The sequence below is a fragment of the Enhydra lutris genome, unplaced genomic scaffold (genome assembly GCF_002288905.1).
Source record: "Enhydra lutris kenyoni isolate GAN:26980312 unplaced genomic scaffold, ASM228890v2 scaffoldscaffold29, whole genome shotgun sequence".
NCBI lineage: Eukaryota > Metazoa > Chordata > Mammalia > Carnivora > Mustelidae > Enhydra > Enhydra lutris.
This window is the reverse complement of record NW_019154113.1, coordinates 10469149-10495902: the sequence shown is the minus strand read 5'-3', so window position 1 is coordinate 10495902 and position 26754 is coordinate 10469149. Positions and strand designations below refer to the sequence as shown.

Genomic DNA, 26754 nt, shown 5'->3' with positions numbered 1-26754 from the left:
TATAATTAAACACCAAAGGCTGAAAATCAATTAAACATCACAACAAAAGATACACTAAGTAAAATTAGGAAAGCTAGAGAGGAATTTATGAAGATTAAAAAAAGAACAAAAATGTAGGTAATATGGGAACTGTATATCTGATAAACCCAAGTATGATTTTCTCTAAAATCCGGTGAAATGGAGAGGCCAGTTACAAGGCTAATGAAAAAAAGTAAAGCATTTATTGTGAAGAATAAGGAAATAAGAAATATGGGGATCACTATGAAAAACATAACTAAATTTTACTGAAGAGTATGGGAAAAAACTTCAATAGGGATATATCTTGAGGGAATGTGGGTGTTACTGAGACTTAAGATCTCTCCGGGTTACTATACATACAATACAGCTCCCCATTTGGAAAAAAACAATGTGTAAAAATAGCAAGAAAAATTATGTTTAAAATACAATTAGAGGGGCACCTGCGTGGCTCAGTGGGTTAAGCCTCTGCCTTCAGCTCAGGTCATGATCCCAGGGTCCTGGGATTGAGCCCCACATCGTGCTCTCTGCTCCGCGGGGAGCCTGCTTCCTCTTCTCTCTTTGCCTGCCTCTCTGCCTACTTGTGATCTCTCTCTCTGTCAAATAAATAAATAAAATCTTAAAAAAAAATTACAATTAGAGAAACATGAATATCAGGTACTGAAATATCAGGAAAAAAAATCATCAAGTAATTCCACCCTTTTCTCCCTGCATCCTTTCCTCCAAATAAGAAAAGAGCAGGTTCAATTGTTTAATGAGCAAGTTTTATAAAACCTTAAGGGCCCAGGCATTCTTACATTACTGAAATGGATTAAGGACATAAAAGAAAACAGAAAATTTGTGAATTGATTGTGAGACTAGAAGAATTCTGATATAAAAAAACACAGATTTTAAAAAAAGGAAATCATGTATCTTTCATGGAAGACCATGAAAGCACATTAAGAAATGTAATTGTGTGATTTATATTATTAATATATTAAGGGAGGAAAAAAACTTGGCAATTTCAATAAAGTGAAAGGGGCACTTGATAAAATTTAACATCCTTTCTTGATGATGAAAAAAGTAGTCTAATAAATTAGTGTTTGGTGAATACTGCAGTGATCTATCAAAATCATCACAAATCTCAGACTTACTGTTGAACAATTAGAGAGATTTCAAATTTAATGAAGTTCTATGTTTACAAATTAAAATAAGCTTTTGTGTCAGACCCAGCCAATGTAAAAATATAAGAAATATTTTTATTAATTACATTAACAATATGTGTTATATATTATTAATAATATATCATTTATATTTTAATGAAAATAATATTAGCTATCTGATGTCAGCTATCATCTATACATAAATATAAAGGAAATTAATAAACAGCATCTTGAAATAAAGGTCAGTGAGGGGTAAGCAAGATCAAAATTAGGGAAATAAAAAATCAGTGGCCTTACCCAATAGGAAAACATTCAAAACACTTAAAGCATTAAAGAATCTAACATCAGGAAACAAGAACAACTATAATGCTTAAGACCTATGTGAGGACAGTTCTAGAACTGTACAAAAAGACATGAAAGAAAGAGGATGGAAAAGGGTAAGCGAAGTGATCACCTTAAAAGGGATTCTGGGAAAGTCAGTTGCTTACTCATCAGGGAAAAATGCATCAGTGTGGTACATCGAACATAGTCACGATTTTGCCATGAATTAAAGGTCAAACACTTGGAACAAACTTCCTAAATAAAACTGTTAAAATGATGGGGAAGGCTTATATAAACATCATGAAAACCAGGAATGAGAAAGAAAAAAAAAATCTGAAGATGGCAACATGGTAACAACAGAAATTGCCATTGTAAATTAAAACACAAGGTCAGAAATACTGGCAATGTAGAAACCAATAGATAATATCACTAACATAGAAGGTTTTTGTGTTTTAGTCTGTAAGGAAGAGACAAATCAATCTAACAGAAAAGTTAATTCAAACAGGTGGAAATCCAACTAGCTAATAAACATATGAATGGCTCCTGCTTGCTCAGTAGTGATCATGGTCCTCAAAAGTGCAGAGGATGGAGCCAGACCACCTGGGTGGCCCCCAGTGTTGTCTTCTAATTGGCTGTGTGATTATTGACAAGTTACTTAACCTCTCTGTCTCTTTCTTCCTTGATGGAATGAAGATAATGATAATGTCTGCCTTACAGTCTGTGGTAAGGATTTAAATGGTTTGAGGACTGTGAAGCGAGGACAGTAGCACACAGTACCGACTTACAGTGTAATTTATCATCTTCATCATCCTTGTGGTAATAACGTAAATGATCAAATCAGTTTAAGCAGTTGGATTAACAAATATGGTAAAGATTTTTCTTTACCAGTGATGACAAACGAGGGACCCGCTCCAATGTTGTTGGAGGGAACGTGACTTGGTACGAGCCTTGTTAGAAGGCACTTTGATAAAATGGATTAAAATTTAATCTACACATATCTCTGAGCATTTATATGCTAGGTGTCTGTTTTAGAGAGGCAACTGAGCCTGGGAGAGATACAGTAATTACTCATGGCCACACAGATGCTAAATGCCAGAAATGGGCATTGAATCTAAGTCTGGCTTCCCAGTCCTACCATGGCCCACAGTTAATAAACATATGAAAGACAATGTTCAGTCTCATTAGTTGGAGGAAAAAAAAAAAACCACACACACATATTAAAACATCCTGAGGCCATTTTCTTCCTATGAAATTGCTATATATTAAATAAAATGCCTGCAGTTGGCAAAGTTGCAAGGAAATGGACAGGCTTATTCATTGAGCCTAGGAGTAGAAATTAATATCACATTTTAGGAGAGCTTACTGGCAATTCTTGGCCCAAACCACAAGAATGGGTATATCCTGTGACTCAACCTTTCCACCTCTAGGAATTTATTTTGGGGGATGCATCATGGACACACAGTTAGCTATGTATAAAATGAACACAGTGTTTATGGTTAAAAATTGAAGGGTTGGTTAAGTTCATTATATAATCTTCATAAGATGAAGAACTATTCCATATTATGTACCAGAATTGGTTATTACAATGGGGAATGTTTCCTCTGTCTTTTTTTTTTTTTTTTAAATCTAAAAGACAAGTGATTAAAAAGTATATAAATTAATATGACTAAAAGATTTTATTTAACAAGCAATTTCTGCTTGTCGCTGTTCTTTACTGCTTTCTGCTGATTATTTCATGGCAACCTCTGAGATACGTTATCATTTTATTATTCACATTTTACAGATTAGGAAACTGACGAACCGGAGGGAGTTATGTAACTTGTCCAAAGTTTTTCAGCCCATCTGAGGCAGAGTCAGAATTTAAACTCAGTTCATCTGCCTCTGGAGTCCCTAATTTTATCCAGTGCACTCTGATCCTATTTTCACAAGATAAGCAAATACAAATGTACATTAAAAACTAAAGATTCATGTTTACTTGTTTAAAAATATGTAATATTATAAAAACTCTATTCTTAAACATTTTTTATAAATTTTACACAATTCTTATAATTAATATATATTAATTTTGTAAAATAGCTTATATTTTAGAGAGGAAGTGATAAATGCTGAGAACACAAATGTTTTCTGCCATTTCCAAGGTTCAGAGCTAGGTTTTGGTTGGAATGGATGGCTTCAGCAAGGAGGAGGGGTAGGGTATACGTGGAGAGGGTCTGGCTAATGAATTCAATACCATCTCCACTGGCTGGTGGTTGACTTTATGTCCAGGCAAATGATAACCTTGTGGGCTTTGTAATTTCCCATGCTGTTTGCAACTCATGCCATTGGAAGCAGGCCTGCTTCCAAGTAGGGATATGAATGTGAATCCCTTCCAAGTAAAGAGTATTTATTTTTTCTTACCCAGTCTCATGTCTGTCCTCTTCACATTTTATTGGAGAGTCATTTTGTATGTGCATCATCTGGGACCAACTGTTGTATCGTGATGTTGTCACATTCAAGTATTTACCCCTTTGCATGGAAAGAAAAGTGTCTGATTAGCGGCATGCTTGTTTATACCCAAATGTCCTCCACTTTTTCACATGAGGGTCAAGCTGGACACTTTAGTTTGGTTTTGCTCCTAAATATGTATCTTCCCTCCCTAAACCAATTGATGGATTTATTCATGCATATTGATTCTGATTAACTTTTCTATTGCATCAGTTGGTAATTGGTCATAAGGAAATTTATAGCAAAGCATAATAATAATTCTTTAAAGAGAACTCGAGATGAGAAAACAATTTTGTTCCCTATTCCACATAACCAACTTCTGTTATACACAGATTTAAAAAAATCCTGTCTTCTAAAAAATGATTGTAGTATCTTTTTGATTAAAAAATTATTTTATTCACTCAACTTTTAAAAAGTTAATCATATTTATGATGCTAAAGTATATTTAAGAAGATTTAAAATTCCTTTAAGTAGAAAAAGAAATTGAATAGTTTAAAGATGATTTCAGGTCAGATTAAAATCTAAACCAGACTGTCTTCTCTGTAACTTGTCTTCTGGCTCCAGAATCCTGAATCATTACTCAGGAACAGACTTCCTGTACTCTTGCATTGGCGGGCTCATTTACCCAGAAATTAACTGTTAGCATGTGCTTTCTAAAAGCTTTGTGATAGATACATTTTTCATGAAAAGAAAGGGACATGCAAATGCCCATTTCCCTGATTGTTGAATTAGATTTCTAATGATATTGGATCTATATTACTGTTCTGCAGAGGTACCTTCCCCAAACAACTGCCTAATATCTGTGCTCTTCTGTGAGTAGGCAGGCATGCAAAAATGTGTGTGATAAGTCAATCTGAAAAATTTTCTTGTAACAGGTTAAAGACATTGTCTATTATTTTATTCAATGACCCTTATCTCGGAGTGAAACTAAATCATCCCAAATGTCAATTCAAGAAGACTCTTCAGATGAACTTAGAGACCTCCCTTTGTCACAGATCGAAAATTGTATCATTCCTTTTTGCTTTGATCAACAGAGACCTAAAAATCAAGTTTCGGTCTTAATTTAAGTGACTATCTCATACCTGAAAGATGAAAGTATATATAGATTCTTTGCTCTAAATTTTCTTTTGGCTGTGTTTTAACTGTCCTGCTACTTAACAGAGGTTTTATAATCATAAACGGCCAGAGGTGATTTTCTGTGTTCTAAGTATACATGATAAACCTAATTCTCTTGACAGGAAAAATATGGTTAGATTTCCTTTCCTGTTCTATAGGTACTCTTACATGTGGTTTGGCAAGTTGAGATGTTACAAAAGTTTTTTTCCTATATTCTTGTGTTGGAAGTTCAGATACATAAAGACTGTGAAAAATGAAAATCTTCTAAAAATAGTCCCTTTGTTTAATATTTCAGTGTTTAATTATAATACTAACTATTCAAGTACATGGACCTCCTCTTAACTTAAACATATCCCAGTACAAAGTAGGGTATTTCCTGTTTCCCATACTCTTTCTCTTTTCCCAAAGATATTCCTTATAGCAGACAGAGAAGTTGGAGTCAATCGAATGTTCATCAGTTGGACAGTTAACAAATAAATTCCTATTTTGAATATTATATAGTAATTTAAAGAAAAGCAAATCTGTATACTATTACACAATATCAAACCACTTTGATAGATACCAAGTGAGGTTGTAAAACACAGTTTCATGCAGGCCAAAAATTCAAATTACTTTTTTCAAGGGCTTATTTATGAATATAAATTCTCAATCCAAATTGAGGCAGGATACCTGCCAAATTCCTTTCTAATTTCTATGCGGGGGAAGGAATTGTGATATTTGTGGAAGTTCATAGGGACTTTTGTTTTTTTTTCTTCCTGTAATTTTTCAAACTTTTTACAAATGTGTAAACTTAAAATTGACAAGTTTTAAGATAATATTATATGGAAGTACTCAACACGATAGCCTATGCGGTATCTCTAGCTTTAATAACGGATTTAGGGTCCCTGGGTGGATTCTGTTTTACTGACACAATACTAGGACACTGAAAAAGAGGAAAAGATCGTTTACCAAAACAATCAAAGACAAAAAAAAAATTACTATAAAATTTATATTTTTCTACTGATACTTCATGTTCTTCTGTTGACCTTTCCTAACCCTGAAGAAATCATGGAAATTTTAAGATAACAGTACAATGACTGTGGGTTGAGGCACAGCTAAACTGGACTGAAGTCAGGCTGGCAAATTGTCATGCTGTTTTTGTATTTATTTCTTTCAACTTTAACACCCACAATTTATTAAGTGAGACTGTGGATAAAAGAGGAAGCTCAGAATCCTGTTTGGACACCGTTTAGGAAGGAAACCAGGTCTTTATGGGGCACCCCCTTCCTCTTAGCCACTGGCCAGGAAAACCATCTTTCTGTTTAAAACCTATTCAATCTGAGAGGTGGGGTGACTTTGGGAAGGAAGGTGACCTCTCCCTTGTAAAGTGGAATGGCTCTGTTTCCCCCATGACTTATTCAACTCATTTCCACCACTGTTTATAAGAACACTTGTGCTGAATGCTTGAAGTGACAGCAATAGTCAGTTAAAATATGGCTCAAATTTCATGCCTTCAAATTTCCTATGTTATTTCAAATCTTTAATCATTATAATCCCAAATGGAGCTTTTGGTCAGTTCAAGTTTCGCTGATGTCCTTTGGGAGTAAACAAGGATGCTTCTTATAAGTAACAGAAGTTTAATCAATACATAGAGAGCTGTGAACTCATAAAAGCGTGGCTGCTCTCAAATCTGGAAAGAGAACGCTTTGAGGGGACCCACATCGTTTCCAAAATGGCACAGGAGGTATTTTTCTGGGATGCCTTATGCGTTGGGGTCCACGGGCAGAGTAGGGTGTGGAAGTGATGTGACCTGCTGGCTGAGAGAAGCTATCAGAGGAACTTATTTATTTTGAAAACTTCTCAGTGTTTTGTGCATTGTAAATATCTTTGGATGTTGACCTCACCTTCAGCTACGCTCCTGGGTTTAATTTGCATTGCTCCATGGCTGTGAAACACTGTTTTCTTAAAATCAGTTCCTTTATTCCTTTCTTAAAAATATTTTAATTACCTCTTTATTTTGGGATAATTTTAGGTTTATAGGAAAGTTGCAGGGATAATCTAGAGTTCCTATATACCCCTCACCTTGTTTCCCCTAATGTTAACTCTTCACATGGCCATGGTACATTTGTCAAAACTAAAAAAAGAAAATGGACATTGGGCATTACCATTAACTAAACTTGGGTCTTTATTTGGATATTACCAGTTTTTCCACTAATGTCTTTTTTTCTGTTCTGGAATCCAAGCCAGGCTACCACATCGCACTTAATCATCTTATCTCCTTCTGTCTTCTGAACTGTGACAGCTTCCGACTCTTTCCTTTTTCCCATGACCTTGGCAATCTTGAGAAGTACTGGTCAGGAATTTCGTAGACTATTTATCATGTTTAATAAATGAAAATGTATAACCTCTGGGATTTTTGAAGGAAAGCCCATGTAGACCTACTAATAATTTGTACCACTGATTTTCCATTAATAACCCAGTTTTACCCTGTTGATTGTTACTTTATCCTCTTATCAGTTGAATAGCATTCTAGAATTTAAAGTTGATGTATGATGGGTTTAATATTTGCTGCATATCTGCTTCATCTGCGTGTGCTTTTTACGGTCTCAGCTTTGCCAGTTTAGTTTAAGCCCCCTAGAGATTTGGTGTTTTATCTGTTGTTTATGACAGATTCGAGATGGACAACCAAATTGCTACGTGTTGAAGAATAAAGATTTAGAACAAGCTTTTAAAGGAGCTATTTACTTGGAAATGGACCTCATATATAACCCGGTGAGTCTAGCTGGACCAGCCATACCTCCCAGCTTCTCTCTAACCTAAAGTAAAAGATGACCAGCCTGGTGAGACTCAAATCTCAAATCCCTGTAAAATGTTTCAGACATGTTGCCACTAGAGAGAGAGAAGAGGGTTTTGAACTTCGACTCTAGAATCGGTGCGGGACAATCCAGAATCCAGTTTTTAACTGGTATTAATCCCCTTGAGCCAGTAGAAATGATGGTATTTAATTCCCAGGACATCCAAATGTCAAGGAAAAACAAAACAAAACAAAAAAGTAAAACAAAAGAAAAAAGAAAAAAAAGGAGAAATTTGTTAGCTTTATTTCCAGTAATCTTGAAGGTCACAGCTGGCAGTCAGACAGAGGTAGGTATTTTCAAACCCCTGACGTGTTATTTAATTGTTACGGTAGATGTCCTGCTATACAACACTATCAAGAGAAGTAGTTACTCATTTGGAAACTACAGTTGAAGGAGGAGTTTTTAAAACCTATCTTCAACCTTTAGTTTACTATAAAATATGTAGATAATCTTTTGCCCATCTTTAGCTATGGGCATAAAATCTGTTTTTTATAGCATGGATTTATTATGTTTAGTTTTGTAACCTGTTCCTTGCATAAATACACTCATAACATCGATAATAATATCTACTTTCAGTTTTTTGTTTTTTTTTTTAAGTGGAGATCTAATTTAAAGATCCAGAACCATCTGAGTATAGAATTTTCCAGACTGTTTTTTTCCCATAAAATCATTACCTCAGTATCTTTTTAGGGACTGACCTTTATCAAGGCTTTCTAGAGTGACACAGATTTCAAGTCTTTGGGTCCATGCTTGGATTTCAATGATTTATATGATACTTGATTAAAATATGGAATTAGAATAATAGGCAAAACCGGCAGAAACCAGATTGGGAGTTAACACAGCTGATTCTTGGTGGGCATGTGATTTGATTGTTGTGAGAGGAGATTCCTTCGCGTGCAGAGATGTGGCCTACTTAGTTGTGACCACGCATATGCCATGGTATCAGCAGCCGGTTCCAGAAAGGCAAAGGAGAACACGGGTTAATCCAGTTAGCGGTATAAATGAATGTAGGGTAATGGAGTTTTTATGGTATTTATAAGAATGGCTGCCATTTAGTGGCCACCTACAATGGGCCAGGCTCCGACATTATTGCATTTAATCCTCCCAATAAACCTGGTAAATAGGTATCGTTAGTGCCATTCTATGATAAGCCAATGGAATTAAATACGATAGCTGATTTACTCATAAATGAGTGAGTCAGCATACAGATCCACGTTTTTCTGATTCTGTGGTGATTCCTATGCTACTCTGCTTCCTGTGTAGTGTATTTAAGGAATTATTCATAAAATCAATGGCAGGGACATTATTATATTTTTAGTCTCCAGTATGGAGATGGTGATGTTACGGCCTTATCTTTCCCATTGAGTTCGCTTTCCCTTCGAGGAAATCCTCTGGGCATCTTGTATCGTCCGTGACCCTGCATTTCCTGTTTTCTTCTGGCCACACTTGTATACGTAGTCTGTGCACACAGGTCAAACCTGAGTTTTAGGGAAGAGAGCATTACCGAGAAAATATGTTAGTGGTGCCATTTCCCAGTTGTCCATCCAATGGAGTGGAGAGGGACTTGGATTTTATTCTTTGAGCTTTTCCTCAGTATGGTGATTGGGATAAGCCACGAAATCTCTCTGAGCCTCAGTTTATCCCCCACAAAATGGGTCTCAGATGACTCATCTACTTATTTTTCCATAGAATTGAGAGGAAATGGGATTCTCTGTGGAAAGATGTTCTTAAAAGCAGGAAACTGATTTTCACAGACAAAGTGAAAAAATGGTTCAAAACCTTGATGGGAAGGCAGTTTTATTTCTTTGAAACTGGTTCTAGAGCCTCCTGAACTCAACCTGCGCAGGAGTTTAAAATACCTCCACTGATTTGCTAAGTGGATGCAACAGTCTTGGCGTTCCCTGGATCCAGTCTGACCTACCCCAGTGTGCTGGGGAAATGAGATCCCCAAGAACACATTAAGGGGTGTCCTCCGTCACCTCAGCTCCCTGCCAAAGGCCTGAGGGTCAGAAGATATTGCTTTCCACATTCTTCCCAGTCATTAACAAGAAAAAGAGAAGAATGAAGTCCATTTAAATGCTGTCTTTTTTTTTTTTCTAAACAATGATGTCTTTCTAGGTCAAAGCAAGTATTAGGACTTTTACTCCCAAAGAAAAGCGCTTTGTTGAAGATACCCGCAAGCTGTCCAAGAAGGTAGGTGGGTACCCTTTAAAGGGGCCCTGATATACTCAGCACCGGAAGTGCTTATTTGTCCTTACTTAGCATCTCTCTCCTCCTCCCTCCTCCCCTCCCTTCCTTCCCCTTCTCTCCCCTCCCCTCCCTTCCTTCCTTCCTTTCTTCCTCCTACCACCCTTCTCCTCCCCCCTCTTCCCGCTCCCTTTCTCTCTCTACCCCTCCCTTTCCCTGTGTCCCTCTCCTTCCCTTTCTCCCTCCTCCTCTCTCCCACCCCCCCAATTCTCTCAGCTTCTCCCCATCTCCACTCCTTCCTCTGCCTCTCCCCATCTGTCCCAGAACAAGGACCTCAGTTAGCAGGATAAGAAAGAACAGACTGAAAACTAAATGTTGGATGAAGTAGAAGGTGTCAGCCCTCCATTCATCTCCTGTGTCATTCTATCAAGGAACATTCCTAGTGTCAGCAGCCTCTGTAGACTGACGTGGCTCACCCTGCTAGCCTCAATCAGTTAAGGCCCTTTCCACCTCTGTCCTGTCAAGGTCACAGGGAGGTGCTCTGCCCAGGGAGGCCTTAACTGCCTCAGCCCAGCGAATATTAGGGGTCTCTAGCCTCAAGTTCCCTCATGATGCTCCTACCATTTTTGTACTGTCTACACATTTGGAATGTGTTGGCATTTTACCGCATTCTGGGTCAACTCTCTCCCTCTGCTCGTTTCCCTTAATCCCTCTCTCATTGGTTTAAAAAAAGGGATGATCAGGGCCCAGTAGGGGACATTTTGCGTTTTTTTAACATGACCTTTATATTTCTTTTCAGAGTCCCTCCCTGTCTTACTCTGAAGCAGTCCAGGATTTCACTCTGTACCTATTGTCCCTCCTCAGTTGTGTAACAAAGAACAAAGTGTCCCCTTTTTAAAGTGTTTATTACTTCCACCACTTCCTGTGGGGTGGGCAGCTGTGGATGACATAGAGCCGTTAAATATAAACGCATCTCCTCACCCTTTTGTTTCCCATGAACTTCTGGGCACACTTGGGAAAGGCCTGGAATGTCTTCTGAAGGGAGCATCCCCGTGTTTTGTTTTGGTCTGTCATAACATTGAGTGTAATATTTATTTGGTGTAATCTGAGTAAACGTCTTTTATTATTTTTATTATTATTATTATTATTATTACTACTGCCTTGTGCCCTATTTTCTTGAAAGTTAAAACCGGCATTGGAGTCCCTGGGCTGGCTGCTTTGCAAACAACTTGAAATGAATCTGCCTACAACTGGGAGAAAGGACTTTTACTTTGCCAAGCAGGACCTCCGCAGGGGGTGGCTTTGGGCTCTGAGAGCTCCAGGGGATTTAGGGCTGAAATCCTGGGGTCTGTTAGGACCTTCCCCACATGTCTTTCACCTCAGCAGGTCTCCAGATTTTTACACACGTTGAGCTTATGTTTAATTATGATGCAGATACTTGAGATCATTACCCATGGCAGGCACTTTTCAAAGGCCCTCAATTTTCTTCACTGTCCACAAGGTGAATACTAAGATCAACCCCATCCTATAGGACCAGAGAGGTTAGGAAACTGGTTGCAGGTTGCATAGCGAGGAGGTGGGAGAGCTGGATTCTCCTCCCAGAATTAGACGTTCCTATAGTCTTTTCCTTCTAGACTCTACGAGCTAGAATACTTGTACATCTAGTTTCTACAAAAATCCATCCATTTCCTTCTAAACTAATAAGCTCTCTCTCTCTCTCTCACATACACACACACACAGACACATACACGCATGCATACCCCCCAAATGCTTTGCTGCCGTAGCTTTTACCAGCTCGGTTTTGTCCTGAATATTATTGAAACGGGCTACTCTCCATCAAAAGAGCTACAAAGTGCATTGTATTTTTTTTCCTTCTGTGGAGGATAGTGTTTGAAAAAGAATTTTAGAAAAAGCACGAGGGGTTTTTCCTGTCTATTTTTTTTTTTTTTTTTTTTGAATTGACAGCTATGCAGACTGTAACTTAAATGACGGAGCCGCCTGATCTAAAGAGAATATTTAGAGTATTTCAATCTTGTTCCTTGTTTTCCGTTCTTTTTATTAGATCTTATCGAGGGATATAGACCGTGTGAAAAGAATCACCATGGCGATGTGGAATACAATACAGTTCCTTAAAAGCTGCTTCCAGTGGGAATCCACGGGGAGAAGTGCCATTGCATTCGTGGTAAGCCTCGATTTTATGTTCAAATTATTTGCGTTTGAGTCCCAAATCCAAATGCAGATGAATTTTATTTTACTCACATGATGCAGAGTTCTACACATTGAATGCAGCCCAAGTTCACACCTGTAAGGAAACTTTAAAATATAAATGATATCCATCTGTGTATCTTTCCGAAATATACTACAGCGTAAATGACTATGTAGATGTCTAAGACTGTACTTACAGATTTACCCTTGGAAAGCCCTTCAATTACCCAAATCTTACTCAGATACTCTCTCTCAGTAAGTTTAGAGACCTCAATTCTATATTTTTGTAAATTTTTTTTTCCACTCAAAAAGGTGTCTTTATTCAGGGTGGTTATTTTTATATTAACTGTGTCTGTGGAGTCCCTCCATTGTTAATATTTCTCTCCCTCTGTCCCAGTGAGTGCCAGTGTTTTGTGAAAAAAGTGATGGTTGAAAAAAAAAAAAAGTGGTGGTTGAAGACTCACATGATGAAATTGCTTGTTTATGATTTAGTAAATCATCACAGACTTTGATATAAAAACATTGATTTCTATCAAACTACTTGAGTCACATGACAAGGTGACCCAACACCACAGAAGGGAGTGACTAATGTAAGTCAGAGCACTCTTCCTTCTCTCTGGTGATGCTGAGCCATCCTTAGGAGTGAAATAAAACCACAAAATATTCTCGCAAGATCTACAAACATTCTCAGAACCACCTAAGTTAACCTCTGAGAGCCCAGGAATCTTTTAAGGACTTGAAAGTTGGTGCCATGCCCCCAACTTAGGCCTCTGGGCACTCTCCACCATTTGTAAAAAGGACTTGTTCTTGAAGAGATTGGTAGTGTCAGACATGGAAAGAGAAACCAAATCTCCCAACTGCTAATCTTGTCCCCCCCGCTTTTTTTTATCATGCTATTAACCTTTGTATTGTGCAAAGATCACAATAAGGCCTAATAGGATGTGTGAGTCGTTCTGAGTCAGGATCTTCGGTAAATCATGAATCTTCTGCCTCTGTTTTTTGTTTGTTTGTTTGTTTGTTTGTTTTGTTTTTTAATCGTCCATGCTTTCTCCTACCTCATAGGCACATCCTCATTTAAAAAAAAAAAAAAAAAATTTAGGGACTCCTGGGTGGCTCAGTCATTAAACATCTGCCTTCAGCTTAGGTCATGATCCCAGGGTCCAGGGATCAAGGCCCGCATTGGGCTCCCTGCTCAGCGGGGAGTCTGCTTCTCCCTCTCCCACTCCCCCTGCTTTGTGTTCCCGCTCTCACTGTCTCTCTGTCAAATAAATAAATAAATACAATCTTTAATTTTTTTTTCTTTAAATCAGCCTAAGATGTCAGTGCGTTCAAGGTCATTCTCATCTTTATTCCTTATTACACATATCACATATACACTATAGCAGCTCCACAAGAGACTTTTTCTTTGCCGTGGAGAACGTTCTGTTTGGTTTCATTAATTTTAGACTTCCGTTGCTTCAAGATGTAGAGGGCCTATGAGGGCTATGACCAGGACTTTTAATATACTTCTTCTTTGGTCTGAAGTTGCTAAAAACAACTGGCCTTAATAAAAACATAAATAAGAATGCTCTTAATCCTTATCTGTCTTGTTCTGGCATTTATTCATCTGCCTCCCTTTCTTTCAATGTTCTCCTCAGCTGGAGGCTTCATGTTGGCTTCCTCCTCAGCCTCCCCACCTGCACTTCCCACCTGAATTCTCTTCAAAACTTTCCACAGAATGTTCTCTTGTGATTCTGGGCACAAGAGGAAAGTCAACACAATCGGTGGCTTCTTCCAGTCAGCACCCCAGCCAGCCCCTGTGAGGAGGAGAGGATTTCCTCTTTCTTGAGCTTAATTTCTGGCACTGTGATTTTTAGAAAAACAGAGCTCCATTGCACGGACTTATATAGAGGAATGACAGAAATGATTAATGGACTGCCGGCCTGATCTGAAGAAAGATTAGAACAAATGAATAGAAATAGGTTGTCTACTCGAGGGGCCTTCTCAATGGGAAAGGGGCATCAGCAGTGGGTCCACCGTCCAGTCCCGGCACATGTCCGTCCTGGGGGGCACCACGCTGGGAAACACGCTCTTCGGCTAGCAGACTGCAGTGGCTGCTTCATCCTTTCAAATCACTGTGGCCCACAAAATTGAAGATAAAGGTTCTTCCATTATCCATATAAAGGCTCTCTTCTTTGGTTCTCCACAGTATGATGTTGCAAGGATACATGGGTTTGTGAGACTGGGAGAGTCTCCATTGTCTGTGTGTGTGTTTACTGGGGGACGTTTCCCACTGGACGTCACTGAGAAAATGCAGTCAACCAGGAATGATATGTGCATGCACCTTTTCTCTGAAGGTACGAGAATGAGGAGTGCTCCCTTAAAGGTATCCCTTTCCAGTTTTAATTTGAAATCCCGTGTCCAAACGTTTATCTCTTGTGTACTTGGACCAGCCTTGGCAGATCTCAGAGATACTACGGATACAGAGAGAGGTGGTTTCTCCCCTCCCTGAGCAGATGAAGGGTTATGTTATTAGAGACTGTTTTTGCGACTGTTATCATCATGGTGATTACAAAAGTCTGTTCCTAAAGTAAGAGTGTATAAAGAAAATGTACTTTCAGGATTAAAAAAAAGTATGTATATTAGTCTCCCTTATTATATTTTAAGACCATGGGTATCCAAGCCTTCATTTGTGGGGAGAACCTTTTGCTTTTAGGCCTCCTGCCTACCTACTTGTGATGTTAGCCTCCTGTAGGGTGTACAGATGGCTAGTTTCATCCTTTCATCCTTTCATCCAGGGCCACCACTGGCTGCGGTACTGTGTCCATGACTCTGGGGGACCCCATTAAGGGTTATCTTTCTGCAAAGTGTTGGATCCTCAGGTGACCTGGGCCAGAGAAAGGAAGGGCTCCTGTGATGCCAAAACCCTGCTTCTTCTCTTCCTTGCTGCCCTGTGGAGAGCACCGGGTTTGTCATCGGGGGTACAGCCTGAGTCTCTCCTATGACCCACCAAGCACAGGGTGCTGTTACTGGTCCTTATTCATTGGTACGACCATTGTTCATGCTTCATCCACTTGTCTTGGCATTGTAGGAGCCGAAGAATTCTGTGGTGATTTAAAGCAAGGTCTCAGGCCAAGGTTTTACTAAGTAATAGGACTGCATTTGAAGGCCTTTCTGTATTCGAAAGTAGGATCCGTGGTGTCTGAGGGCTCACGGCACAGGTGGGTAAAGAAGTGTTTTTGGTGGGCCAGTTCTCAGTGGGGCTTTGCCTTCTTCCCAAGGTCCTGGAAGTGACTCCAGCACCACAAGCTAAGGGCAAAACTATAGGATTTTTTTTTCTTACGTTTTGTCAGATAATATAAAATAGCCTATTAATGTCATGTCAATGTTTCTATTTTCAGACGAGACACAACATGAACCTTGTACGATCGTGTTGAGTGTATTGTGGCTGTTCATTTTAAGACATAAGGAAAGCAAAGCATACGTTTTCTAAGGATTCCTATGGGTGTGGATAGGATATATTCATATATCTTATGTTGAAAGCAGGGTTAAAGACAAGTGGCCTATAAAGATAGAAGTCCACATGGTGTCTGGTCAGAAGTGGGTGGACAAACATGGGGGGATTTATCTACTAGACTGTCCAGGCATAAAACCCTCCACCCTGGGATTAATACCCTCTCCACTTACCCAGGGGACTGTACTCATTCCCAACACTCGGAGAAGAATGTTTTTAATTCACTGGCACATGCTATGCGAATGTTGCCTACAACCTTGAGTTCATTGTTGTAAGAAATTAAATTTGGATTTTTTTCAGAGGGGTTGTGCCATTCCGAAACATGTGTCTATAGGCTTGGTTTCTGTTTTGTTAGACTACAGGATATCTTGCTCATTTTTGTCTCTTGAGTCTTTCTCTTTCCTCCAGATTTTCTAGATATTTTACTTTGTGGCATTTTCTGAGCTTGACTCATTATAAATTAAATATGTATATATTTTCTTTTTTCTGCTCAGAGTCCCTATTCTCAACTTTTCCAATGGGAAAACAAATTAATAGGAGATGTCACTTTATTGACAGAGGCGAAGGGTAACTAAAAATCATGCTTAGAAGAAGCACATCTGGGTATTTCCCTGTGAATGGATTTGTAATTACACATGGTGTTTCATAGATCTGCGCGTGGCCATTTTCAGACACAGACTTTCACCTCTAGGGGTCTTTAAGAGCTCACGTTTTGGTGCTTACTGTGTGTCTAGTGCTGCCCGAAGCATCTTGGAAATGTTACCTCATCTAGTCCTCACCAATACCTGCTGATGTAGGTACCAGTTATTGCCTTCTTTGTACAGATGAGAAAAATGAACCCATAGAGGTTAAATAGAGTGTCAGAGCTCATATGCTTTTAAGCCCAGCTGGGGTATTAACCCAGACCATAAGGCTTTGGAGTCCTTGTGTTTAACCAATGGGCTATACTACCTCTCACTGCTGTTCAGAATGCAGTAATTGTGGTCCTTATAATTAAATAGATGATAATGACTCTAGGGACAATGACACTGGTCATTTCAGATATGTGTTTAGGTGGAATGAATGGGAGTTAAGCCTTTTCCAAGATGCTTTGGGGGAGGGGGACCCCTCATCATGTGAGTGGGAATAATTCTTAGTCACGGTCATTACATTGACAAGAGATAGAGCCAGAACTCTTCTGAAGAAGCATAAGGTGGAGATGTCTGTGCCATATCTGTGGAGGACCCAGACCCTGGGAATCACATGCACATGACATCCTTGGAATCTAGCTGGATGGTCTGGAAAATCTCAGTGGCTGGTTCCAGGCTGAGACCCAAATTGAAGATGGAGTTATTTTTTACCCACATTTAGGGGAAGCTCTTAGATGATGGAGAGCATGAAGGCTGAAAACAACTACATGACGGGGGTCATGGATAAACTCCATACTTTTGCCAGATTCTTTTTGAGAATTCCAGGTTATTCGAAATAAGGGATAAGTGTAGAGACAAGGACATTTATTTATCTATCTACATTAGTGCATTCCTTCAAAATGTCTTAAGGCAACAGCTATCATAGAAAGAGATAGATCTGTATTTCTTGTGGTGGGGGGGAATGGGGTACTCTATAGTCTATCCCCATGTTTCAATACAAATACATTATTTAATGATAGGATAAATGGAATTTGTTCTCCAGAGATAATTCTGCATTGTGATGTTTGTATCATGGAACCAGTCATCTATAGAGGATTTTTGTTTTATTTTTCTGTTGGGTACATGTATTTTACAAACTCCAATACTGTCTTTGAAAAGACCTGAAGTTGCATTACGGCATAAGTAAGATTTTTTTTCATATGACAAAAAAGCATTTACTTGACAGACAGCATCATCAGAAGATTATTTTAAATAGCAAAGGTCTCCTAATGCTATAAAAAAGGATTGCATTTTTTTTTTTTTCAATTTTCTACTAGTCTTTCAGGCACACACACCTATTGCTTCAAGAGAGGCAAGTCTGTGGGGCATTGATGGATTCCTTATTTTATTAAACTTTTACTTGGACGTTTGATGTTAAAAAGTAATCTAAATCTACCATATATCAATGGGTATCTTCATAAAGCTATGATTTTAACATCTGTGACTTTTTTCCTCAATTTTTTGAGTGTCAGAAAATGAAGAATTTCTTCTTCAGAGTCGACAGGGCCTGTAATATGAGACATAATTTAAAGCATCAATCAACCTCTCCTTCTCCAATAAGGTTAAAAATACTGTTCCCCACTTTCTCAGTGAAATCCCGTATTTAGCATATATGGGATTCTTAGCTTTGAGAGATCCTGGAATGTTGAGAAAGGTGAAATGACTTCACATCGAACTTATAAACAACAGCAACAGTAACAGAATGGACCTTTCCAACCCACATGCCACATGCGTGCATAAACACACACACACACACACACACACACACGCACACACACAGGGAGACTAAGAAGCAAAGGTATCTGGGAGATACAAAGTTTCTCCGTGAAACATTTTGTGAAAACAGTTTAATTAGCCCTTCTATGAAATCTTGAGGATTGCTTCTGTCCACGATCCATTCTGTGGTCTAAAGAATGTTCAGGTTGAATGTACTTTGCTACAAGTGACAGCGATAATGGGAATTTTGTTTTTACATCAGACTTTTAAAATAGTGCTGGTCCATGTCTTCTCGATGCTTTTGATATTTATGTATTAACTGTGTCTAAAAGATTTACTTCTTCTTTAAGTTCTATCATCAATTTATTCACAACTAGATGCACCTGCATTTGATTAAGCATTTGGTGGCCGTGTTTCCATCTCCACCAAAAGTCAGTTGTATGTACAGAACAGACCTCACTGCCTGTTCAGTAGGTGTTTGCGCAGTTGGAGCTCAAGATTAACAGTATTTCTCTAAAGCTGAAAAAAAAAATCCAGTTCCAATAACCACTTTGTCTGGAGGAAAAGATATTTTTTGACATTTTAAATGCATCCATATATACTCGTGTGCGAAATGTATAAATATATCCTGTAAAATGCTTAAAATATTTGACAATTTATTGTTTTATTTAACATTTATAAGATGATTTCCCAAGCCTTCCTTTCACAGAAGACTACATAATATACCTTCAAAAATATTTTAAAGGGTGTTTTTCAGCATTTTTTCCTCAGAACAATCCATCATCGCACATTGTGATTATAATTTTTTACAACATAATTGCACCTTCTATTGACAACTTCTCAGGCATTAACTAATTATGCCATTTAATAAAATTACAGTAATTGCATTAAAAGATTATCTGTTGAAAATTTAAAAGGACACTCTTAACTACTCTAGCATATTTTCATGTTTATATTTTCAACTTTGTAATTGAATTGCACTCTCAGACAGAATCATAACTAGGCTAACTGAAATCATTTGGATATTTTGGCACATCCCAGTTTGACTAGTAAGCATGAGATCTGTTTTTTTTTTGTTTTTGTTTTTTTTTTAAATTCCTAGAAGAACATACATTGCCAGTCTTCACATGGCCCCATTAGATAACAAGCGAATGGTTAACTCTCACTTTTGTATGACATGTGCCAGCTCTGCATGAGAATGCTTTTGTCTCTACCTACTGCCTCCTCTAAGCTTTCTGGAGGGATACACACACACACACACACACACACACACACACACACACACACATGTTTTCTGCCTTCTGTGAGTTCTGGTTGGGAGCCATCGTCCTTTGCAGATTCTCAGTGAATTCAGTCTAGTTCTCTACTGTCCAGAAATATCCTACTGTTAATTTGAACTTGGTCCTGAGTGTAGGGTCTTAAATCTTAGAGAAAGAAGAGATCAGGAGGTCATGTCACTCCTTGACCCAGCTAGTGCCCTCTTCAGGCTTGCCCCATTCATTCTCTCCCTTGCTTTCTTCAACCATTGTCCAGCATCTCAAGCACTATTAGATACTGAGATACAAAGATGAAACTGTCATGCTAAGTCCTCCCCAGTCCCTTATCTGCCTCCCTTCTCTCCCCATCTCCCTTCATTCTCCTCTCCCTTCCTCCTTCTCATCCATCTACCCCTCCTCCCAGCTTCTCCCCAGCCTCCCTCCCCATTTCTCTTGCCACCTGCCACCTCCCCTCCCTGCCTCCCTGCCACTCTCCACTGCCCTCCTCTTAAAGTTGAAACCAAAGTGGTGCCATTTAATGATGGACACACCCCATAAGAAAAATTAAATTTGTCCTTTGGAGATGAACTTTGTTAATATGCAAGGGAATATTTTAAAAATAGGAAATGGGCTACAAAGGTGGGTAGGGATTATTACCTGGTATCACTATTGGTAGGTGTGGTGGTATTCTAACTCAGAGGCTTCATGAGAGCAGGTGCACACGTACGTGCACATAGTTGCTGATTCATCATGAAGGATGTTAGGTAAGGACTTGAGGAAGACCTGTTCCAGGATAGGACAGAAATGCAGGTCATTGTATTATGCACAATACAATACAGTATGGTGTATTACACACTATATCATTGGTGTTCACACATCAACTCTTTCTAGGGCTCATTCATGTGCATAGAATCACCAAATGCCATGCACATGGCTCTGTCTTTAAAGCTCTGAGCATTCTTCATGTTCGATCTAATAAATTAATTCTTCACATCAAAAATGGAGGAATTTTATTTCCATGGCCTAATAACTCAGGTTAATGTGAAAACACTAAGGACTTATTCAGTGTATTGTAGCCATATGTTGGAAGGATTGTTTTAGGACAGTGTGAGCTACACAGTGACAAAGTCCCCATCTTCTACCTCTGCGTACGTCCTTAATGGCTTATGTGTTGTGTACACAGTAGGCTTCTGATCAATACTTCTTGGAAGAGAGCTAGAACCAGTACAAACCATCTATGATCAGACGCTGCTTTCTTTGTATTCTAACTCCTCCTCTAACCGTGACAGCCTGGGACCCCATCAGAGGGTAAAATCCAAAGACAATCTAACAGCTGCATCATAACCTTGTGTAATGTGCATTTTTCTAGCTTCCTCTTGACGTTGCCCATCCAGGGGGTGATGCTAATCTATAGCAAAAGGGCCAAAAGGCAGCCAGCAGTGGGAGAACCAGGGGGAAGGGGGAAGGAGCTGGCAAATCTCTAACCCAGATCAGCATCCCCCAAATGAGGGGGATTTTATTTTAAATTCTCATAGAGTTGAGTGCTTTTTTGCCCTCTTTCTCCATCTGTTTCTGTATGTGACACCTGGATGTGCAAACATTTTGTATGATGCAAAAATGAAAAAAAAATCTAGAAATAAAAGAGAAGGAGAGGGAGAAAAATCACCAATGTGTGTGTGAAAAGTTATAACTGGTTCCCTGCTTTGGTTCGGATCTGTTGAAGAGCCACGTTCAGCACTTGTACTTCTGGCTAATTTGATGCTGCCTTTTTTCTTTTTCTTTTTCTTTTTTTTTTTTTTTTGGTGGCCCAAGCTTTGTCATTTGTTTCTAAGCTGTCATTTTTATTAGTCTCTCTGGCTGATCTTTGGGCCTCCCCATCAGGTGGCGCGTGCTCTCCGTTGTCTGGCTGGGCTTGGCAAGCGGATGGCCCTTTTATTGCCATGTGTAGTGCGGGCATGCTTGCCTTAGCCGGTAGCCTGTAATTAGACCCACTACAGGCGACAGTTGCAGGAGAGCCTGGTAATCATTCCAGCTGCCCGATCCGATGTTTATGGAGAGAAACCTTCTTTGTGGTCTGGTGACGGTTTACTATGCTGTATTGTACTTTTTGCCATTTGATTTATGACTTCGGAAGGTGTGTTTTGCTGCCTTTCCTCCTCTCTCAGTGTTGTGTCATTGGCTTTTTAAATAACAGCTAATTTCGGGGTGAGGGGGAGACATTCAGTGGCCTGATATTCCAGCTCTCACTTTGATTGAAAAGATGCAAAGACAGTTAATATCCAATTCAATAGGTCCTCACCTAAGCCGTGTTTCTGTACAATGTTTGCTGACTTTTAATCTCTCTGGGATTTTCTTATAGTCCAAATTCATATGCACCCTGTGTGTGTGTGTGCGTGTGTGTGTGTGTGTGTACACTCATGTATGTATGTAAGTATGTATGTATATGTATGTGTATATATATATAGCCCAGATCCATATATATATTATATATAAATAATATATACACATTTATATTTATTTACTGAATTTGTATATATGTATGTTCCTTTAAAATGACTTTTCTATTTCTGAGCAAAGTCTTAAAAATTTTTGTTTCAAGTCTTTGCCAAAGATACTTCATTTTGTCAAGAAAAATTAAAAAAAGAAGAAAGAAAGAAATGCCCTTCTCAGCTTACTAGGTGTTGAAAATGAGACCCTCATGGCTACTGTTTTAAGTCTGGAGAAGCATGGAGCTATAGAATGTTAAATCAGAGGCCCTTCACATTCAGTAAAATGATTTTTCCCAAGGCCTCATGGCTTATTAGAACAGAGGATGCTGCTCAACCCTATACACTTGTCTAGTATGTGATGTTTGTGGTCATGAACCTCACAATTATGGTTTTAGTTCATGAGTGTGAACTATGTCTACATGGTAGCTGTGAATTATGTTCTTAAAATAAAAGAACATTTTTTCTTTAAGTCTTACGTTTGAACGATTTTGTATATGTCTGCAGACCTGCTACTCAGAATGGGGCCTGGAGGAGCAAAAGTCTGTATACTTACTTCATATACATCTGGCTGACCCTTCTTTTACAGGTAGTAGGTCTTTCTCTTCTCTTCTTTTCTTTCTTTCTTTCTTTTCTTTTCTTTTTTTTTTTTTTTAGTATTTATCTACTTGACACAGAGAGCATGCATACATTGGGTTGGGGGGTATAGGGTAGAGGGAGAGAGAGAATCCCAAGCAGACTCAGCTCACCAGTGCAGGGTCTCACAAGGAGCAGATTCCAAGATCATGACCTTAGCCAATATCAGGAGTTGGTCACTTAACTGACTGAGCCAGCCAGGTGCCCCAGGTAATGGATCTTTCTAATCCAAACTTTATGTTGGTAGTGATGAAGACATAAATACGATGATCATGATGGTCTTTGCTTTTGTGTTTAAGCTTTGACATCAGCCCTTAAAACCTGTTCTTTATTAGGTTACGGTAACAGTTAGTAAAATACTATCTAACACTTGTCTTTTGCTTAAAGAGCAACAAAACCCTAAGTATGAATTTGCTGATACTTTCTTCTCTGGTAGATTTCTTCTCTGCTCTAAGCCAGGTACATGCAATTATAAACTTTTTTGTAAACTGTTCCTTAGCAAAAACTGCTCTCCTTGGAAATCATTGAAGTCCTTATCATTTTGGTAAGGAAATTACTGTAGGTTAACCTTCCATCAGAATTTTACTTTGCAAAATTGGAGAATGGGATATGCTTTGCTGTTAAAAAATTGGCTGCCTGTGGCCACAGTCCCCTACACCTCTTCCAGAAAATTTAAGTTTGCATTTCATTGGTGAGTTTTACATGTTTAATTATATATATTTTCAAAAGATAAATAATTGATATCCCAGCAATTTTTAATGCACACACATAGGTTCCCACAGACATTAAGAGAGGAAGAGGAGGAAGAAGAGAAGAAAGAAAAAGAGGAAAAGAAAGAATGGCAAAAAAACTCAAATATTGCTTGAGTTTCCTTAAAGATTGTCCTGCAGGTGGCGATAGAAACTCATAAATGATTAAAGTCCAAAGCAAATTTCTGTGGATGGCTTCTTGGGGATTTTAATTTCAGCAATTTATTTTTAATTTAATACAATTATCTATGAGCAGAAATCATTATATTAGTTTTAAAAAAACTCAAGTTTTGGCATTGTGTAATCTCTATTGATGATTTACTCAGATATTCTATGGTTTTTTCATCTTTAGGCATAAGGGATGGGATCTGGACTGTTGTGAAGTTGGTACAGATTTCACAGGACAACCATTTTTAAACCTGTTTTCCCCCTTTATTTTTAATTTCCTTAACTAAAATTGTATGCCTGTGACAGTGGTCAGGGTTATAAAGTCCTTTGCTATTGTACTAAATTACTTAGGCATAGTGCTCTGTGTGTGTGTGTGTGTGTGTGTGCGCGCGTGCGAGTGTGAGTGTCTGTACACAGATACACCTTCTCATCAGAGTATGAAATCCATTTGGTTTAGGAGGACATTTCCTTCCCTAGCTAACTGTTCGTGGTTAGTTTTAATCTGAGTGGGATCACGAATTCCTTGAAAGCAATTTTACCCAGGGATTAAAAACATAACATAAGTAATTTCTTTTAAAACATTAGAGGATGCATAGTAGATACGGTAACATTTTTTTCCAGTTACTTTCATTATTTCATTTTGGATTTTAGGCATTGTTGAAGCAAAGTTAAAGCATTCAGTAGATCTTTATTTGGTAATCAAGTTTCAAAAGTTTTTAAATTGGTTTTTGTGAGTATCTATTTTCATCTGCCATTTTTCTTTCTCTTAAGCTTGGGTTTGAAAATGCTAACTCTAGGGGCGCCTGGGTGGCTCAGTGGGTTAAGCCGCTGCCTTCGGCTCAGGTCATGGTCTCAGAGTCCTGGGATCGAGCCCCACATCGGGCTCTCTGCTCTCTAGGGGAGCCTGCTTCCTCCTCTCTCTCTGCCTGCCTCTCTGCCTGCTTGTGATCTCTCTGTCAAATAAATAAAATCTTTAAAAAAAAAAAAATGCTAACTCTAAAACGATTTGCTAAAACATAAAGCTAATATGCACCTCTTCTCTTTTCTTGTAGTCTCATATGCAAAACCTTGACAGTACACATTTTCAAGGGGGAACTGCCTTAATTCTAAGAAAATGTAATTATTTTACTTTAAATGCGGTAGGCTCTAGATGCTGTCATCAACAGACAGCTGTAATAGTCTTGAGCTAATTATGTGAATTTCGGCCTTTGTCTCTCTTTTGGACATTTCACCAAGTCTTGTGATAAAGTTCAAAACCAATAAGGTCTTGTATACCATGAGGTTAGATACAGAATTTTTTATAATGGAAGAGGGAGGAAAAGGAAAAAGAACAGAAAAGAAACCCAGCCTTCTTATATTCTGTTTCAATTGCTATTCCAATTTACTCATGAGGGAGAAAAGTGGAAAGTAAGTCAGACTCTCAGAAAACCTATTTTGCTGTCTTTGTATAAAGAATATTCAATTCTCTGTTAGCAGCTGACCAAAATCTGATCCATTAAAAAATATATCGCGGTAAGCAGTTCTTGAAAATGTTTATAATAAATGGTAAAAGCCAAGCTTCCACTGTGAGATTAGCGGTTGGAACAGGATGTGTTCATCAGGAAATGGTTATTGTCTGACCCATGTGCCTTGCCACATGACCTGCGGGACAGATGAAGATTTAAAAGCTTGGAGTACAAGGAGTTGATTTGATCCCCCCACCCCCCCCCCGCCCCGCCCAACCTTTGCTTTCTTTTGCATATTACAGTACTGTTTATCGCACCTGGCGTTTTTCTTAGTGAGTCGATTATGAAGTTCATCTTGTAGACAAAAAGCATCAAATATTTTGGAAGTTGTCCCCCTCCCTGCCCTCCCAAGCTCATCTAATGACCCGTCCATATGAAAGCAATACCAGAGGTTCCCCTTCTCCACAATTTTGCTTCCCATTGTTTTAGTTAGCCAGTCTCACCCAGGGTCCAGGAGCAGATGACCCTCTGTCTGACATGCATCAAAAGGTCACTGGTAGCCTAGCACTCCGTCCCAGCACCAACATCATTCACCTCACCACACCAAGTATTTTAGCATCTCTCATCATCCCAAGAAGAAGAGGGAGTACCTACAAAAGACACTTTGAGAGAGGCCACATTCACGTAACTTCTGTTAGAGTATGTTGTTAGGATTGTTCTGTTTCATTAATCGTTGTTAATCTCTTACCGTGTCTAATTTATAAATTAAATTTTATCATGGGTGTGTATGTAGGGGAAAAAACACAGCATCTATAGGGCTCGGTACTCTGTAGTTTCAGGAGCCACTGGGGGTCTTGGAAGGTATCCCCCCCCAGATACCGGGGGTCTACTGTAATTCACTTTTACAGAACAGACTCTGTAGCTTTAAACAATGATAAAAGAATTGTGAAAGACTCTTTTCCAGAAGTCTAACCCCCCCCCCACCCCGTCCCATCTTAAAGATACAGGAAGTACGCAGAGGATTAAGGTGATTTTCCGGCTTTTGCTTGATTGCAGACCAGCCTCAGACCTAGTGGACAGGAGTGCTCATGAGTAATGCCTTCTATGGGGATGATACCTATAGTAACACGCGGAGTGACTAAGAGATCAAATATGCTGGCTAAAAAGCCTTAGGGAAGCATTATGTGTCTGAGGTCTGATCTATTGTCTGGGAGGTCGGAGAGTGTTAATGCACTCTGCAAAGATTACACTCCCTCTCTAATTGCTCCGACACTTCCTTAAAGGATTTAAACAGTCAGGAAAGGTGACGCTCCTTGTCAATTTTTGTCTTGTGCCTGCAGTTGAAGTTTATCTGTCTTTCCGCTGAGACCACTAGATCAAGTAACCTAGCCGTTGTCAAAAGCATAAACTCTGAATTAAGAGTGAAAGCAATGAGAGATGTTATTTACAGCTCCATTATTATTTGCTCTTTAAGTGCTTTGCCTTCCATTTCTGGTGTTTGCATTGGGAAAGTGACAGCATATCTGTGTTCAAAATGGGGGCTGAAACGAGGCTAAGGCTTCCCGTCGATTTTTGATCAGATTTTCATCTTTTTGCCATGCCATAAGGCCCAGGGTAGCCTCTTGCTTTTGGGTTATTTCAGTTAAAGACATGGAGGATAGTGAACTTTAGCATTTCCCCTGTGGCATCCCCCACCCCCAACACACACACACACACATTCTGAAATGTTTATCCTGAATTAGGCATTTACAAGATTAACCCACCAGAAGGACCTGGTGACTTTGTCCAGACCATCACTGTAAATTTCAAACGTCTTACAAACACATTTTTACA

The 26754-nt window shown here is 38.9% G+C and overlaps 1 protein-coding gene across 2 annotated transcripts in view; it reads left to right on the top strand.

Moving 5' to 3' along the window:
- LOC111152600 (multiple C2 and transmembrane domain containing 2) overlaps window positions 1-26754 on the top strand; it is a 180962-nt gene that overhangs the window by 92652 nt on the left and 61556 nt on the right. For both annotated transcript variants that reach the window (XM_022511120.1, XM_022511119.1), the window contains exons 14-16: window positions 7728-7829; window positions 10031-10105; window positions 12162-12281. In XM_022511120.1, the coding sequence (XP_022366828.1) occupies window positions 7728-7829; window positions 10031-10105; window positions 12162-12281 (297 nt within the window). The remainder of the gene's footprint in view (window positions 1-7727; window positions 7830-10030; window positions 10106-12161; window positions 12282-26754) is intronic.